Source organism: Propithecus coquereli, unplaced genomic scaffold (assembly GCF_000956105.1).
Source record: "Propithecus coquereli isolate 6110/MARCELLA unplaced genomic scaffold, Pcoq_1.0 Scaffold41, whole genome shotgun sequence".
In the NCBI taxonomy this organism is placed as follows: Eukaryota; Metazoa; Chordata; class Mammalia; order Primates; family Indriidae; genus Propithecus; species Propithecus coquereli.
Genome location: NW_012149841.1, coordinates 3,180,445 through 3,198,090, shown reverse-complemented (window position 1 = coordinate 3,198,090; position 17,646 = coordinate 3,180,445). Strand labels below are relative to the sequence as shown.

The window sequence follows — 17,646 nt, the reverse complement described above, 5'->3', positions numbered from 1 at the left end:
TACTTGCCATAAAAATACTATTATTTTGTAGACAAGAAATAGTAGTAATAAACAGCAATTATTATTCCTATAGCCTTAATCATTTAAGACAAATGAACAAAAAGCCTCTTTACGTTCAATTATTAACAAGAAAATTAAAGGGCAATCCAACAGAAAAAATAAATACAAGCAGGATATTGTTTTTATCACAAGTACCAGTTTAAAAGTACTTGACAGTGTCCTTTTAAAAAAGAAAAATGTAAACACAATTGCAAAATGCAGATTTAGTAGTTTCAGAAAAACAAAACCACCAGCTTTATGCCATTAACACTATGTGCTATTATACAATCCAGGCCACAGGGTATGGATGATCCCAAGGACACACTGTCAGTGCAAAGCTATATAGAGGCATTAAAGGCCAAAAAGAATTACAAGGACAAGGGAGCAGTAAAAGTTATAATCCTGGAGGGTGAACTGGGTTAGAGCATTTCTCTTATTTTCTGTCTCTACTGCCCTAGCTTTATTTTCCTTACTGATACAACATATTATATATATAGCATATCATAATTTATTTATTTGAATCCCCAACTCCTCCTCCAATGTAAATGTCATAATATTATGTTCAATTACATGCTAGATATCCAGTGTCTAGAATAACGTCTAGCAGACAGTAAGTGGGCACACGATAAATATTTACTAAATGACAACTAGAGGGCACAAACATTTTACACAGCATCAACTGCCTATGGTTTAGTTCTGAAAGATCTTGTAAATCGTGTGTAATTTAACAACCATCTTATACACCAGAATCACTAACAAGAAATACTTGTTTGTTCCAGTTCTACATAACTATCTCAGCACCCATGTAGATATTCAAAATGTCAAAGAGTTCAGTGTTTCAATACTGTCTCACTACTGTCAACTCTTCAACTCCCCATTACTTCCATTTATACAGTTTCAAGAATTGTTCATAACAATAAATGATCACTAGCCCATTTGATTCTTTAACAATACATCAGATGACTTCTACAAATACTACTAGAATTGGGTACTATCACATCCCACACATTGCCACAGGGTTTTCTCTAGCATCCATGTCTTTTTTGTAGGGCAAGAGTGTTTTGCTTATCATTCCAATCTGTTTTTATACATATCAATTTTATTTTTCCTTTCAAAGGCCATTTGGTGATATCACTTTATGATAAAAACCTACAGCATTCTGCTAGAGTATATCCTCTAAAACCTTCAACCTAGTTTTCAAGACATTATTTCAAAGCTATTTCTCACACAAATTTCCTAGTAGTACCTTAAGTGCTTATCTTCTCTCCCTTATTCATTACTATTTCTATGCCATTGCTTATCATCACCTCAAACATAAGGCCTAATCTTATCCTTAACGTGCTAAAGATTTAGCACCAAATTCAATATGCACACTCACCCTAGGAGATGACTAAGCCAGTCTAATTTGGTGCCTTCCAAGTATCCTACCAATGTCTAGCGGGAATTTCTCCCGTATCTAGATATTCTTTGATTCTATTCTATCAGCTCCCCAAACCAAACTCCTCACATACCTATGTGTGACAATCATCTAATAATACTAAACTGCCTTGAGTTTTAAAAATCTTAGACTTTCAATTCTAGAAGGCTAATTGGTCTTATTTATAAAACTGAAAAATTAATTTCATCCAGGGCAGAATACCTTTCCTTACAAATTAAATAAGCAAAATGAAACCTAATTTATAATGTAGATTAAACAATTAAAATAAGGTTGTCCAAACACTGAAAGCAGGTTATCCAAAACCTGTTTGGAGATTGAGGAAAATTCCACAAAATGGGCCTATACTCTTCAAAATCGGCAAGGTCATAAAATACAGAGAAACAGTTCAATATTAAAAACAGAGCTGTGACAAATTAATGTAATGTGTGGTTCTCAAGTGGGCCCCAAATCAATCAATCTCCCCCCCCCATTTGTCATAAAGGACATCAGTGAGAAAACTGAGAAGTGAATAAAGTCGGGTGACTTGATAATAATAAATCTGTGTTAATTTTCTGACTTTGATAATTGTGGTTACATGAAACAGTATCCTTGTTTTCAGAAAACATATACTGATGTATTAATAAGGGACATCATGCCTGCAACTTCCTTTCAAAAGTATCAGGGAAAAAAAAAAATAACTTGTTGGGGGAGGGGTGAGGAGGAAAGAGAAATATAAGGCAAATGTGGTAAATGATAACACTTGGAGAATCTGGGTGACAGGTATTCTGGATTTTTTTCAACTAATTTTGTAATTCTCCCATAAGTCTAAAATTATTCCAAAATTAGTTACAAACAGGTTGGTAGTCTAAAAGTAGATTACGTTCTGCACAAAATGTATTAAATGGATAATAGATCATTTCACTTCATCTTTCAGTACCCACTACCATTCACTACTTCTTAATCACTATTTGAATAGGAATATCTATAGGAAATGTAGATTAATACTGTAATTTCACGGATAAGGTCACTATGGTCTCAAAGTGATGTGGACCATCACATCAGCACCAGCCAGGAGTCTTAGGCCAGAGTTTATCACACAACAGTGTGTTGCCCTTATATGCTATTTACAAAAGAATCTTTCACATTCACTCATAACAACTTAATAAAGGCAAATGCCTTATTATTTTACTAGTAGAAATAATAAGATTTTACAAGTTTTCATTAACTTCTTTAAGAAGTCTATTGTTTTAGAATCCTTTCCTATTAAATATCAGAAGTCAAAAAGATAAAAAACAGAGTCATCCCTTGATATCTGTGGGGGACTGGTTCCAGGACTCGCTCAGACAGCAAAATCTGTAGATGCTCAAGTGTCCTGCAGTCAGCCCTGTTTATCAGTGGGTCCTGCATCCCAAGACTATCTGCAGATGCAGAACCTATGGATCTGGAGGGCAGACTGTATTGGGAAAAATACAGGGAAGAAAAACAATATAACAACTCAAACAACCAAAAATAAAGAAATCTGATTAGCCTTTGCTTTTGATTATTTTCCATCCTGGAATTTGGAATGACAGCTACTCAATCTATCAGATATGTATATATATTCAAAAATAAATTCTTGAGCCTTACTCAAGACATACTGAATTACCCTTTTTGGACAATTTTTATTTTTAAAACAATCTACCCGAAGGCTATTCTGATAGCAGTGTTTGGGGACTAATGAATTAGAATCAAGATAATTTAAGGCTTCATTTTACAATAGGTTTTCAATTACTGATTTCAAATAAAAATGAAAAGTAGATTTGGGGTCCTGAAAAGGATACAACTACGTATAGGCCACTAGATAAGAGCCTGTTTCAGAAGGCAAGGCTCTGGAAATAAACGAGATGATAATGGAAAATGACCAGTTAGTTGCAGTAGGCAAGGAATCAAAGACATAGAATGAGTATCTGGGAAAAGTCTAACATGAGGACAGTCTATTTTATAACATTAATTTTAGTTACTTTTAGCCCATAAAGAGGTCCATTAATAATTTTAGTTCAGTATTTTCTCTCAGATTACTTTCCAAAAATAGGATTCAGATACTCAGAGCAGACTGTAACATCCTTGGATAACCTGACTTATTACTACATCTATCTACATGTTACTCAACTTTACTGGGAAAACCTAAAGTTGAAAAGTGGGGGAAAGACTTCAGAGCAGTGCTTCTCAATATGTATATAAATCTTTGTTACATATTTCTAAATACTCATAGTTGGTACTATGTGCTAGACCTTGAGGGTCTATGGCACGTAGCAATTTATTACTTTGTTTAAAAAGAAAAAGGCAACTATCCCTGAGTCTAACTCACCCTACCAGTTGCACATTAACATGGCCTTGTTATCCTCCTGTACACGGTAACTTTTAAAAAGGCAGCAACCATTTATTGAACTATGTATCGGACACTGCAATAGGCAAATTTTGCATGAAATGCTGTACTGTATTGAGCTGTGTCCTCCAAAAGGTCATTTTTTAAAATGATGTAAGTCAATCAGTTGTGGTAATTTGTTCCATTAATGTGCTTCAAAGTTTTTCCAGCTTCTACCCATTATCTAACTGGCTAAGACTGGGCCTACAGTTGGGAAACAAGAGGCCAGACAATACAGGATAGAATTGTGCCCCTCACCAAAAATATGTTCAAGTTCTAATTGCCTGTATCTGTGAATGTAAAGTTATTGGCAAAGAGGGTCTTTGCAGATGTAAACAAGTTAAAATGGGGTCATACTTGATTAGGGTGCATTCTAATCAAATGACTAATGTCCTTATAAGAGGAGGAAAAATTGCACACAAAGACACATAGGGAGAATGCCATGTGACAATGGAGGCAACACTGGAGCAATGCCTCTACAAACTAAGGAACACCAAGGATTGCCAGCAACCACCAGCAGAAAGAGGCAAGGGAAAACTGTCCTCTAGGGCCTTCAAGGGCCTTCACTTGGCCTTGTCAACACCTTGATTTCAGACTTATAGCTTCAGAACTGTGAGTAGAATAAATTTCTGCAGTTTGAAGCCATCTGGTTGTAGTAATTTGTTACAGCAGGCCTAGGAAGCTAATACAATGTCCTCTTTTCTTAATGAAAGTTAATCAAACACTAGTTGAAATACTGTTACACGTTTAAATAATAAAGTACATGCACACAGTGAATGTTGAAATAAAGATAATAAAACAAATATCATCACAATTGAATAAGGTATAGTAAGACAATATTTCTTTCCAGATTAATATGTAAATGACTCAAATATGCGGGGTTTTTTCATTTTTCTCAGAATCTAAAAGTTTGCACGTAAACACTGCATTTAAAGTAAAAATCTTTGTTTCTCTAAACTTGCAAGTGCTTGCCCTATTATTTTATGATACATTATTGTAACATCACTACATGAGAATGTCATCCTCTTAACTATCTATGAAACAAACATATTTCCACCATTTCACTTGTGAGACAACAGGCTTAGAGAACCTAAGTAACTTATTCAAGGAAGTATAGCTAATAATTAGACTGAATTTTTTTTTTTACCATTATGTCTGTGTAATTCACTTGAAAGTTTTTAGTTATATTCAGCTATACTTCCTGGAGAACACTTAATGCCATATGCCATTCTTAAATCTGAAAAATGACTTAAGTTACAAGGGGTATGAACTGTATAAAATTTTTCTAATTATCATTAACAACTATACAGTTGCCATATAATGACACAAAAATTTTACTGGGGGAAAGATTAAGGCTATAGTAAATTTAAAACCCTAAGTAATCCTTGTTAAAAGTATAATAATCTTCCACCTCATTTTAATAGGCTAACATAAACAGCATAGACATGTCAAGTGTGCTACCTACCTTAAATCTGTAAATTTTATGACAATATGTGAGCAAACATTAGATGCAAACTATACACCAAATGTTCTAAAACAGAAAATAAAAATCTGTTGTATCCATTTCTACTGCTCCTGATCCTTTTCTAAAAGCAATTTTAAAATCTTACCTTTGAGTCTCTACTGCTTAAACTTAAAAAAAAAAAAAAAAAAAGGTAAGGGGAGACTATCATCACAGAAGATATTTAATAATCTTCCCTCATTCATCGAAGAGCATTTAAACATGGTAAGTTTTACATATGAACTATATAGTCTTTAGGCTAGTATCACATCATTCCTATCAATAACCCACTTTGCCAATTTCTATTATTGCATCAAAAGGGGGTAATGTTGTGCGGTTTCAAAAATTACCTGTATTTTATATCTTTAGTGAACCCCCGCCTCCCCGCAATTAACGAATGAGAACACTTTAAAAAACTTACTCCCCTCATGCCACTCACTGCACACCAGCGCAGGTGACCATGTCTTTCAAAAAACAAACAAGAAAAATAAAAAACTTACTCTCCTCCCCCTGAAAAAAAAAATTAGTAATAGGGTGAGCTTTTTCCCAAGTATTTCAAATCACCCTGACAGATTTGACGTGAATTCTTTACTTTGGTTAACACATTTGGTAATAGTTAATAAACCAACAAGCTATATCTGTATTTCCTTCTCAATATTCCTGCAGAGATTTCATGGCCATTTGCCTTTGCTGGAGTGATGAAAAATTTTAAGAGCTGGGATTTTTTTCTCTTAAATCATGATTACTAAACTAAGAAGGACTTATGTAATCTTAAGGTTTGCTTAAAAATTATGGATATTGGGGAGAATTTTGATCCTAGACAAACATTATGGGAACACTTGTTTTCTCTCGTGATGTGGCTATTATACTAGTGAGAAGAATGCTGAACTGGGTAGGTACTGTGAAAGATGTACTTAACCCAGAAAAACAAAAAACTTCACACACATGTAAAAACGAAAACTCCACAACTATCAAAAAACTTCATTTTAGTGCAATATTCTCAAGAGTATCATCCTAACACAATTGAACAGAGAACACACTGATTGGGAAAGGCCAAATAATGCTTTTTAATGTAGAAATCTATGTAGGATACGAAACATTTTTTTTTTTAAGAAAGGAAAGTAGCCAGTGTCCTTAAGAATAAAGTTATCAACAAAACATGGAAAATCAAGCTGGGCATGGTGGCAACTACCTATAGTCCCACCTACTTGGGAAGCTGAGGCGGGAGGATTGCTGAGGCTAGGAATTTGAGGCTGCAGTACGCTATGATCAAGCCTGTGAACAGCCACTGCATTCCAGCCTGAACAACACCGTAAGACCCTGTCTCTTAAAAAAATAGTAATAAAAAAATTAAGAAATAAAACCATTCAAATTCAACTACTCAAAAATTTATTAAAATCTGAATATTCTTAAAGTTGTAGAGAAAGGTCTGGGCTTTCTTGTTACTAATTTAGTGAGGAAAATAAACTAAGATGCAACTAATATAATCCAGTCTGTAGTATTGATACAAAAAACCCATGAAAATGATAATTCCAATGGAAAGAGTCAGTATGATTTTATAAGAGAATTATTAAATAAAGCACAGTAAGGCAACAGTATTATAATCATATTGTAACTGCTGTTTTTGTCTGTATTTACCACAAAACTACAAACTTGATGATAGTGGATTAAGATGGTGATTTTTTTTCCAATTAAGCAGAGTCTGGCATGTAGGTATTTGATAATGGTTGAATGAATTAATAAGTAACAATTCTGATCACACATAAAAATTCTAAAAAGGAGGCTAACTATGCAAAAGATAAACATAAAATAGCAATTAGTAACTATAAATAAAACTTGCTATTTATACACTATTTTAAGTATCTTAAAATACCATATAAAGGAGATCCTTCCCTTATCAATTTTAATTTAAAAATTGATAATAAAATATTTTAAGAAACCAATGAAGTAAAGAGCATTTAATTTGGGTTAACGGTCAATTGTTAGCAAGTGTAAAACCAGAAAGAATCCAATATAAATATACACTGACATTCGACAACTCCCAGGAACAAAAAAACATACCCTAAACTTAGGGAACAAGATCCTTTTAATTTATTCAGGTAGAAATTAGAAAGAAAAGCATCCTTTGAGAGGCAGTATGATATTTAGAACAAGCCAGATAGACCTGGGCTCAAAATTTTTACTCTGCTTCTTACTAACTTCACGACTACAAGTCACTTAGTTTCTTTAAGAATGAAGTGGGGGGAGGGGGGAGAGAAGAAGTCAAAGTTCATTTCTTCTCATTTTGATATTTGCTATACACTGGTGGGGCACCTTCGTCACAAATCAGGTAACTAAATGAGCAGGTCTATTTTTGGATACTCTATTCTGTTTCACTGGTCTATTTACCTATAGACCTATACTGTACTTCTGTCAATACCAGAATTTTAGTTACTGTATCCTTTATAAGTTTAGGTATCTAGCAGTATTAAGTTCCCTAATTTTGTTCTTTAAGACTGTCTCAACTATGCTTGGTCCTGCTTTTCCATTTACATTTAAAAAATCAGTTTATTTTAGAAACCTGAAAATATTTTGATAGTACTAAATCTATAGATCGACTAGTAAAAAGCTGGTATCTTCCTTATAGTGAGGAGTCTTTCAGCCAAAAGCATGGTTATGTCCTTCCATTTAAGTCTTCTTTAATTTCTGTCAGTGTTTTATAGTTTACAGTGTAAAAGACCTTGCCCTTTCCCACTGGATTTATTCCTAGGTACATCACAAGGAGACTATCTCATGTGAAAATATTCTCTACATATATGATACAATTTTGCAATACCATGCCAAGAGATATATATGCTGCTTTCATTTTTAAGTAATTTGGCTAACACTGCACATCTCTCATGAAGCAAATCTGCCTGTATTTTAAGAGCTACTTTTTGATCCTTAGTGAACATTATAAGGATAGTGCAATGATGTAAATTCCAGGTGAATTCTTGGTAGATTAAAGGAATTTTTTAGGCTGGGCACGGTGGCTCACACCTGTAATCCTAGCACTTTGAGAGGCTGAGGGGGGAGGATCACTTGAGGCCAGAGGCTCAAGACCAGCCTGAACAAGAGGGAGACCCCTTTCTCTACTAAAAATAGAAAAATTAGCCAGGTGGAGTGGTGTGTACCTGTAGTCCCAGCTACTCTGGAGGGTGAGGTGGGAGGATCGTTGGAGCCTAGGAGTTGGAGGCTGCAGCAAGCTACCATGACACCACTGCACTCCAGCCTGGGCCACAAAGTGAGACTCTGCCCACCCCCACCCCTCCAAAAAAAGAATTAAAAAATAATCTCTATCAGTTCTTAGTAACTACAAATTATTTCCATATAGTCAAAGAGGAAGGCCGGGCATGGTGGCTCACGCCGGTAATCCTAGCACTCTGGGAGGCCGAAGCGGGCGGACTGTTTGAGCTCAGGAGTTCGAGACCAGCCTGAGCAAGAGCGAGACCCCGTCTCTACTAAAAATAGAAAGAAATTATCTGGACAACTAAAACTATACAGAAAAAATTAGCTGGGCATGGTGGCACGTGCCTGTAATCCCAGCTACTCGAGACGGTGAGGCAGAAAGATCACCTGAGCCCAGGAGTTTGAGGTTGCTGTGAGCTAGGCTGATGCCACGGTGCTCTAGCCCAGGCAAGAGAGTGAGGCTCTGCCTCAAAAAAAAAAAAAAAGTCAAAGATGAATTTTTAACATGAACCTATACTGAGGTATCACATTTCAAAATAGAATCACATATAATTAAAGTAAAAAAGTCACATGAACGTGTATCTGGATATGTTACAAAAGGTAATATCCCTAGTAATAGATATAAATGGCAAATTAAAAATTTCAATTTTTCCATATTGTGTGAAACTGCTTTGAGGGCTAGGATTTAAACACAAAGTAATTAAGGAATATAAAGATTTACTTGCAAGCTCAATAAAAAGAAAAGATAGAGGAAAAAGTTGAGTGAGAAGCTGAAATGCAAATGTGAAGGAGAGGTCGGGTTAATGAAGCAAAAGGAAAATAATAAAATGACAGTAAATTATAAAATTAAAGTCAGCAAACTATATATCAAGGGGAAAAAAACATTTTGAGACACGTACAAAAAGAGATCCACCTTTTCTATTTTCTGCCTCTCATCCCGTAAGTTCCTTTTCAAAAATTTAAAATATACAATGGCAAGCAGAATTCAGGTCAAAGGAAGGTAGAAGAAAAAAAAATGCATTAGGCAGATGATGGGGACATACAAGAAATCCTGGAATTATGAGTTAAAAAGCAAGTGTGACACTGGAGTAAAACTGTACGGGAAGTATGAATTATTTCTTTCCATTCAGTGTATCTATGTAGGAGCTACTGGAAATTTCACTGGAATGATCTTTTTTTGTGCCAACTATGTAAAGTGCAGCATCTCCCTGCTGGGCAGTTAATGTCAACAGAATCCCCACAATTACTGTAACAAGCAAAAACTGTTGCCACCCATTTCCAAACTGTTCACCTCCTTGTGAATTCTAGCACTGGGTATTTTAAACAAGTGCCCCAAGTGACTCTGATCAAAACACTGGATCAAATAACGTATTTTTTAATCTTAAATATGTGATTATCTTAACTAAATTTAAGATAAACCGATGCAAACATTCTCAGACATCAGAACCACAAAGAACGGATAGTGTTATTAAAGTGTAATCAATAAAAATACAAGGGGCCGGGTGTGGTGGCTCATGCCTGTAATCCTAGCACTCTGGGAGGCCACGGCGCGTGGATTGTTTGAACTCAGGGGATCCAGACCAGCCTGAGCAAGAGTGAGACCCCGTCTCCACTAAAAAAAAAATAAAACAAATAAAAATACAAGGGCAAAAATGACTTGTAACCCAAAGCTAGCACAATTTAAAACCAATAAATTTTACACAGAGAACCAAACATCACAAATTCCTCCATACAATAACAGAATTTCTTCGCAGCATATTTCCTACTCATCAGCAAATAAATTACTTTCAGACATATCAAAGGGCCGTAGCTGTGCTTTAGTTTACATTATCATGAGCTGTAAATAATATTTTACTGAGCAATGAATACACTACTCTATTGCCAGTCCCTAAATCGTATACCTTAGATTACCAAATATTTGAGGGAGTTTAGTGCTTAGATAGGAGTTTTTATATATATTTCAAGAATAACTAAAGGGATCTAGAAATCTGGTAATCTTATGCACATCTTAACAACAACAAAAAAAAGTATGACTTACACTACAGTGAGGTAAATATTAGTTTCTGAGAGGCTGATTACAATATATTTATGTACTTTGAAACACTGTTCAGCTCCTTATTGAACAGCATCATGGAAAAAGCAAGGATAGTATCAGGAATGCAAACTGTATGCTAACCTCAATTCTATCATTTATTGGCTTGGGCAAGTCTCTTAGGCTCATCTGATCTTTAATTTCCTCATCTTTAATTAAGATATTCAGTCAGTTTATGTTGACAATCAGAATGAAATGAAATAATGAATATGAAGGTGCTTTAGAAAACCACCAAATGCTATTTAGTTATAAGGAACTTTAACTACTACTTAAAGGATAGCAGTATTTTCAATGAAAGCTTCAAAATAATTTATATTGTTTTCTGCTTCCATTATTGACCATATATACGAAACTTATAAAAATGGTATGTATCCTTATTTTAATTCTTAAATTATTTCATTCTAAGTAGCTAACCAAATCTGCCAGAAGCCAGCAATTTTAACAGAATGATCCTTAAAGTTAGTATTATCCTGCCTGTTTTTAATATAAAATTTTCTGTAATTGGGAGAAAAGACAAGTTATGAAATTTTCTAATCCACAGCAAACCAAAGCACACTCATTTACTTACTCAACACATGACGTTAATGAATTACTGGGATTGATAGCCACCTTTCAATTAATTTCACTGAATCCAAAGTTCGCATAACACTTTTTAGTACCCTTTTCTTAAGAAACAATTAAGCCAGTTCAAAAACAAACAGGTACAAGGGAATAAGCCGTTAATCTGTCAAAACCTAAGTCAAATAACAAAAATCCAGAATGCTATTTTATACCTAATAAGTTCCACATAAAAAAATTACTATGAGCATAAAGACTGGAGTAAATCAGAAACCACCAACACATAAGTTTATTAGAATAAGAAAAAGAAATGAAACAAGAAAGGAACTCGCTGGTAGCTCCAGGTAGAAAAGTGAGATAATATTAGAATTATATAATGTTCTTCACAAGGAATGAGATATATCAAAATGAAATGCTGACTTCTATCAGAGACAATGATTAGTAAAAATTGCAGGTAGATTTTTTCCCCAACTCCACAGATCAATACAACATGAAAAAATAATTCATTTTAAATATTTTTATACTGAACCTAAAAGCTCAGACTTTTATCCAGTTCTTTGCATTTGAGGATAAAAAAAAAAACTATCAATCCTAAAGTAATTTATCCTTGTTCCTTTCCACTTCTTTCTCTAACCTCCAGTAATTTAAGTGCTGCTTTAAAAAAATTATATTCAACATGGGAGCCAATATGAAGGAGCTCCAAACAACCAAAGATAGTATATAATTCTGGAATAAGAAATAGATATAAAACTGATGTCTCTCAGACTGCAATGGACTAAAAACATTAATTATCCCCCAAATCTATCAATTTATAAAGATGAAGATAAAAACCCATGAGTCACCTTTAGAGGCTGGGAAGGTATCAACTCATTATTTTGAAAACTAGGAAAGAAAGAAAAAGAATCATGCATTATCCTGACTCCTGTATGAACATTCAGGGTAACCTCACAATTTATGAGGGAAACTTATTCTTCTTTATAGAAAAGTTCCATATTACAAATGCAGCACCATGGGGAAACAATCAGCAAAATCAAGAGTGTGAGAAATCCAACAGGACAAAGTTTCTTCAACAAATAAGTGGAAAGGAAAAAAAGATGAAGGAAAAACAATTACAGATTAAAAGACAAACAAATGCAACATATGAACCTTATTTGGACAAATTCAAACAAAACAACTATAAAAAGACATTTAAGTCAATTAGGTTAATCAGAATTAATGAGAAATTACTAATTTAAACAGATGATAATGACACTGTGGTTATGGTATTTTTTAAAACAGGAATCTTAGTAATACATACTGGAAAGTAGAAAAATAAAATTATTTTCTTATGCTTCTAACATCAATATAATAAAATAAGTAACAGCGTTACAAATCTGAACAAAAATGTTTTAGATTATTACAAAAAAATGAACATTCAAAACCTATCAACTGAAATACTTGCTCTTCAATCAAAAAGTGACTACTGGCCGGGTGCGGTGGCTCACGCCTATAATCCTAGCACTCTGGGAGGCCGAGTTGGGCAGATTGTTTGAGCTCAGGAGTTCGAAACGAGCCTGAGCATGAGCGAGACCCCGTCTCTACTAAAATTAGAAAGAAATTTGCTGGACAACTAAAAATATATAGAAAAAATTAGCCGGGCATGGTGGCGCATGCCTGTAGTCCCAGCTACTCAGGAGGCTGAGGCAGGAGGATTGCTTGAGCCCAGGAGTTTGAGTTTACTGTGAGCTAGGCTGACGCCACGGCACTCTAGCCCAGGCAACAAAGTAAGACTTTGTCTCAAAAAAAAAAAAAAAAAGGGACTACTGGTCATCCTGCTAAAAATACATATGTTGATTAAATTCCTACTATTTAAAAAATGGAACATCATTTTTTGAAAGCCAAAACAGAATGTTATGCTATTTGGCATTTTCTGTCAATCTCAAATAACTAGCACAAGGAAAGGGAGAGCTGATTTTTAAAAAAAGTTAGCATGTTTCACTGAATACTTTGGGAATGCAGATCAGGGCTTACAGATAATTATAATGATTATAATGTTCATGTCTTTAAAATCTCACAAGAAAATAACCTGGAATTAGTTCTAACCAATTCAAATAAGACAGAGAACTTATTTCTATTTTATGATTTTACATTCTTAATATATGAGCTGAGTAAACTTATTTTAAAAATATGCATATTCCATTTCCAAAGGTATTTTATTTATCAGCAGCCTTGAGACTCAATTCATAAAGAAGTCCATTTCAAGAATACAGATCAGAGAGCATGAAAGCCTTGCATTATGATTCAATCACAGGAAAGTGCAGAAGGGATTATTTTCATAAACAGTATGCAAAGAGCAAATATATGAAATCATTTGAATTATTTTCAACCTGGTGGAGGTCTATTCATTGTTAACAACATTGCCAATCATACAACTAAACGCTTTGGGAAACCAGAAGAACACTAAAGAAAATAATGCAGATAATTCCTAATTCCAGTCAGAGGCGTATTATTATAAAATATCAGATTTCAAGCTGAAGCTAACCTAAGAAGTTTAACTATGGGTACAAAAGCATCAGACTATAATGCAGAACTGCTGGCCCAAGTAGTGATTATTTCTGATAACTGATTAGAATTCCTTCCCTAAGCATCTATTAGGCTGGTTTCTTTATAGTCTAAAGAAGGGTAGAGAAGTATATATCTAGACTGCTGTTTAATTATGAAGACATCTAAAAAGTAACCTATATGCAATTGCTAAGCTACACGGAACTACATTTACTGCTATTCATACAGGTTCTAAACACAACACAAGCTAACAGTAGAACAGGAATCTAAATCTGAAACTTACCTATGAAAAGATGACAGGACATGACAAATATCTTAACAATAAAACACAAAACTATTCTGATAGGTCTATTCTTGGGTTTGTTGTGTTCCAAACTTTTATGTCCATTTCAAAGATATGTCATATGTAGTAGGGGGTGTCTGAGTAGTAATAATAGAAATCAGGAACTGAGCAGCTCCTGTGACTAAGAACAGATGATAAATGAAGGAAGAATATTAGGCTAAACACTGGTAAGTCTGCACATATAGTGCTGCAAAGCAGATCTTAGGACTCCATCTGAATAAATTAATTGGTTGTATGTATTCAATATCCTCAAAAGAGAAAAGGCACAGAATTTGGGGCAAAGGACCAGAGTCTTTAAAAAAGAAATCTAGCTCACTGTACAATAAGCAATCACTGCAACAGATACCTTTGTTACATGGACATTTACTGTACTAATGGGCTTTACGAAAAAATAGCTGTACCCATATGATTGGGAGGGGGAGGTCAAACGTAATCAACTAACTTATCCACATACAATAGCAACATCACTTTTTAACCACAAGTTGATTTAAATCTTTTCAAGCGTGTACAAGTCAGCAATAGAATCCCTCAGTTTCAGCTGAGGAAACTACAATTACCAAAATTAAAAATATAATTTTAATGAAATATTTTCTTTGACAAGATAGGGATTTATACACCACCTCCGATGTCCAAAAACTCTGCAAAATATATTATTATCTACACAATAAATACTTGCCCGGAGAGGGGAAAAAAGCAACCACCAATTTAATAATTTGGGGGGGGGGCAATTTTAATATACAGATATAAACAAAAATGCTCCAACTTCAGGGTACAACAAGCCTAAAACATTTTTTTTTCTTTTAACATATTCAAAGTAAGAGAAATATATGGCCCAAGCCCATACGCTTCTTTAACTCACACACTAAATTCATATTTCCTGATGTAACTGGTAAAATGGCCAGGTGTTCAAAGGCCAAAGCAAAAACCATTGTACTCACTAAATTATTTAAGTTCAGTAAGTAACTGTGTGACTAATGTTTTTCTTATGGTGTGCAAAAACTTTTGATAGTGAAATTTCTTTTTCACTATCATGTACAAATAGTTTACTTTTCAGATGCTCTAAAACACACAAATCAAAAGCACAGACAAGAAAAAAACACACCATTGTACTTCATGAAAGAAACATAAGATACAATAGGGGGTCTTTACCTTACTGTACATTAGACCCTCACTTTGAATTTTCAGCAAAGTAGAACTTTTTCAAAAGGCTAATATCTAAAAGCAAAAGCAATTTGGCATGTTTTATCCAACATTAAATATTTTACATATATTATAAACACACACACAAACACACATACATGTATACATACAAATAAAAAGGGTTTTGGTTTTTTTTTACCTAAATGCAAACTGGATGAGGATCCATGTGATGAAAGTGATGGCGGTGGCGTAAGTGAATGTCCTGGAGTTTGGCTTGGCAGAGGCATGCCTATTGGACTTGGAGAGGAGGAAAATCCCAGACTATTGTAAAATGGTTGCCCTATGGGTGCTAGGCTGCTACTAGATCTTTTGTACAAGTCAGAGCTAGTAGATAGAGACTCTCTCCTTGTGGCACTACTACTTGCAGAACTGCCAACTGAAGAAGAAATAAAAAAAACCCTAATTACATACAGTGTTAACTGAATAAAATCTATCCCCAACTCTTGCTGGGCAATAACAGAAGTGATCACAATAATTATTTTTAGAAACATTATGGAGAAGATAATTACTGTGATAACTATATATACTAACTTATTAATCATAAAAGGGTATAAATGCACCCCAATAAAGTAACCAAATACTTAACAGAGCAGTCATATGTTTCATTATTTCACACATATTTACCACTGACACATATGATTACTGTGCTTTAATACCCTGGTATGATTTATAAACCCTGGAATTGCAAGTTGTCTGCATTAATTAGGACATGCTAGAGATTAAATTCCAAATGGTTAAATTCAGGTAGTATCCTAGTCTCTAGAACCTGGTTCTTATACTTCGACTCAATGCTAAGATTATCCTAATAAATGGAAAATTAATACATTTCTTTCACCATTCATATTTGATGTGGCTTCTAGCTGTGTTCAAAACATAGCCCTTTTTTAAGTCCATATTGGCCCGAATATCAGTCAGTTGTGAAGTACAGACGGTAGCTAATTCCTCAGTATTTTGCACACTACACATTCTCCCTTGTTCTCCAACAACTAAATTACAAAATATATACAAAAATACTACTTTTTTTTTTTTTGAGACAGAGTCTCACTCTGTTGCCCTGGCTAGAGTGTCGTGGCGTCAGCCTTCCCTCACAGCAACCTCAAACTCCTGGGCTCAAGAGATACTCCTGCCTCAGCCTCCCAAGTAGCTGGGTCTACAGGCATGCACCACCAGGCCCGGCTAATTTTTTTTATATATTTTTAGTTATCCAGCTAATTTCTTTTCTATTTTTAGTAGAGACGGGGTCTGCGCCCGGCCTACACTTTCTTTCAGAAGATTAATAGCCCTCATTACTGTTATCACACTAACAGCATGCTTTCACTTATCCCTCCAGGACTCTTGCATTCCTAAGATTCTATTACTGGCTTCCTGGGTCCCTTACTCAAGTGAAGACTGACAAGGTTTTTTTTACCTTAGAAAATAAACAATTTCTCTTATCTCACAACCCTAATTGCACTTCATACCCAATTCCTTTTATTTAATCCCTAATTTAACTACTAGTTTCTTAATTCCCTCCCCCGCCCCACCACTTTTTTTCCCCTGGAGACAAAATCTCGCTTCGTTGCCTGGGCTGGAGTGAGTGCCCTGGCATCAGCCTAGCTCACAGCAACCTCAAACTCCTGGGCTCAAGCAATCCTCCCACCTCAGCCTCCTGTGTAGCTGGCACTACAGGAGCTTGCCACCACGCCTGGCTAATTTTTTTTGTTTCTATTTTTAGCTGCCTGGCTAATTTTTTCTATTTTTAGTAGAGACAGGGTCTTACTGTTGCTCAGGTTGGTCTAGAACTCCTGAGCTCAAGCAATCCTCCCCCTTGGCCTCCCAGAGTGCTAGGATTTCAGGCGTGAGCCACTGGGCTGGCCCTCATTCCTTTTCATATTCCACAACATCACAAAGAATAGACTCACACTACCATGTAGGCTTTGGTGAGCTACGCATGCTCAGAAGAGCAAACCAAGATCTAGCTGTTAATCAATACATATCTGGATAATCAAATTCTTTACCGTGTGTCTGTAAGGGCTGTGCAAAACTCCTAATTATCAAATATCTAGAGTGCACATTTTCATAATGTACGTTTCGTTCCTATTTGTAAGTGCTAGCTTCTTTTTTTTTTTTTCGAGACAGAGTCTCACTCTCTTGCCCAGTCCAGAGTGCCATGGCTCAGCCTAGCTCACAGCAACCTCAAACTCCTGGGCTCAAGGGATCCTCCTGCCTCAGCCTCCCAGGCAGCTGGTACTACAGGCAAGTGGCACCACGCCCGGCTAATTTTTTCTATTTTTAGTTGTTTGGCCAATTTCTTTCTATTTTTTTTTAGTAGAGACGGGGTCTCGCTGTTGCTCAGGCTGGTCTC

General features: G+C 35.1%; 1 protein-coding gene across 4 annotated transcripts in view; it reads right to left on the bottom strand.

Annotated features, from left to right (window-relative positions):
- Window positions 1–17,646, bottom strand: part of PUM2 (pumilio RNA-binding family member 2) — a 90,485-nt gene that overhangs the window by 17,161 nt on the left and 55,678 nt on the right. For 2 of the 4 annotated variants that reach the window (XM_012653091.1, XM_012653092.1), the window contains exon 13: window positions 15,442–15,678. The exons of the other annotated variants lie outside the window; for them this stretch is intronic. In XM_012653091.1, the coding sequence (XP_012508545.1) occupies window positions 15,442–15,678 (237 nt within the window). The remainder of the gene's footprint in view (window positions 1–15,441; window positions 15,679–17,646) is intronic. 4 annotated transcript variants of the gene reach the window in all.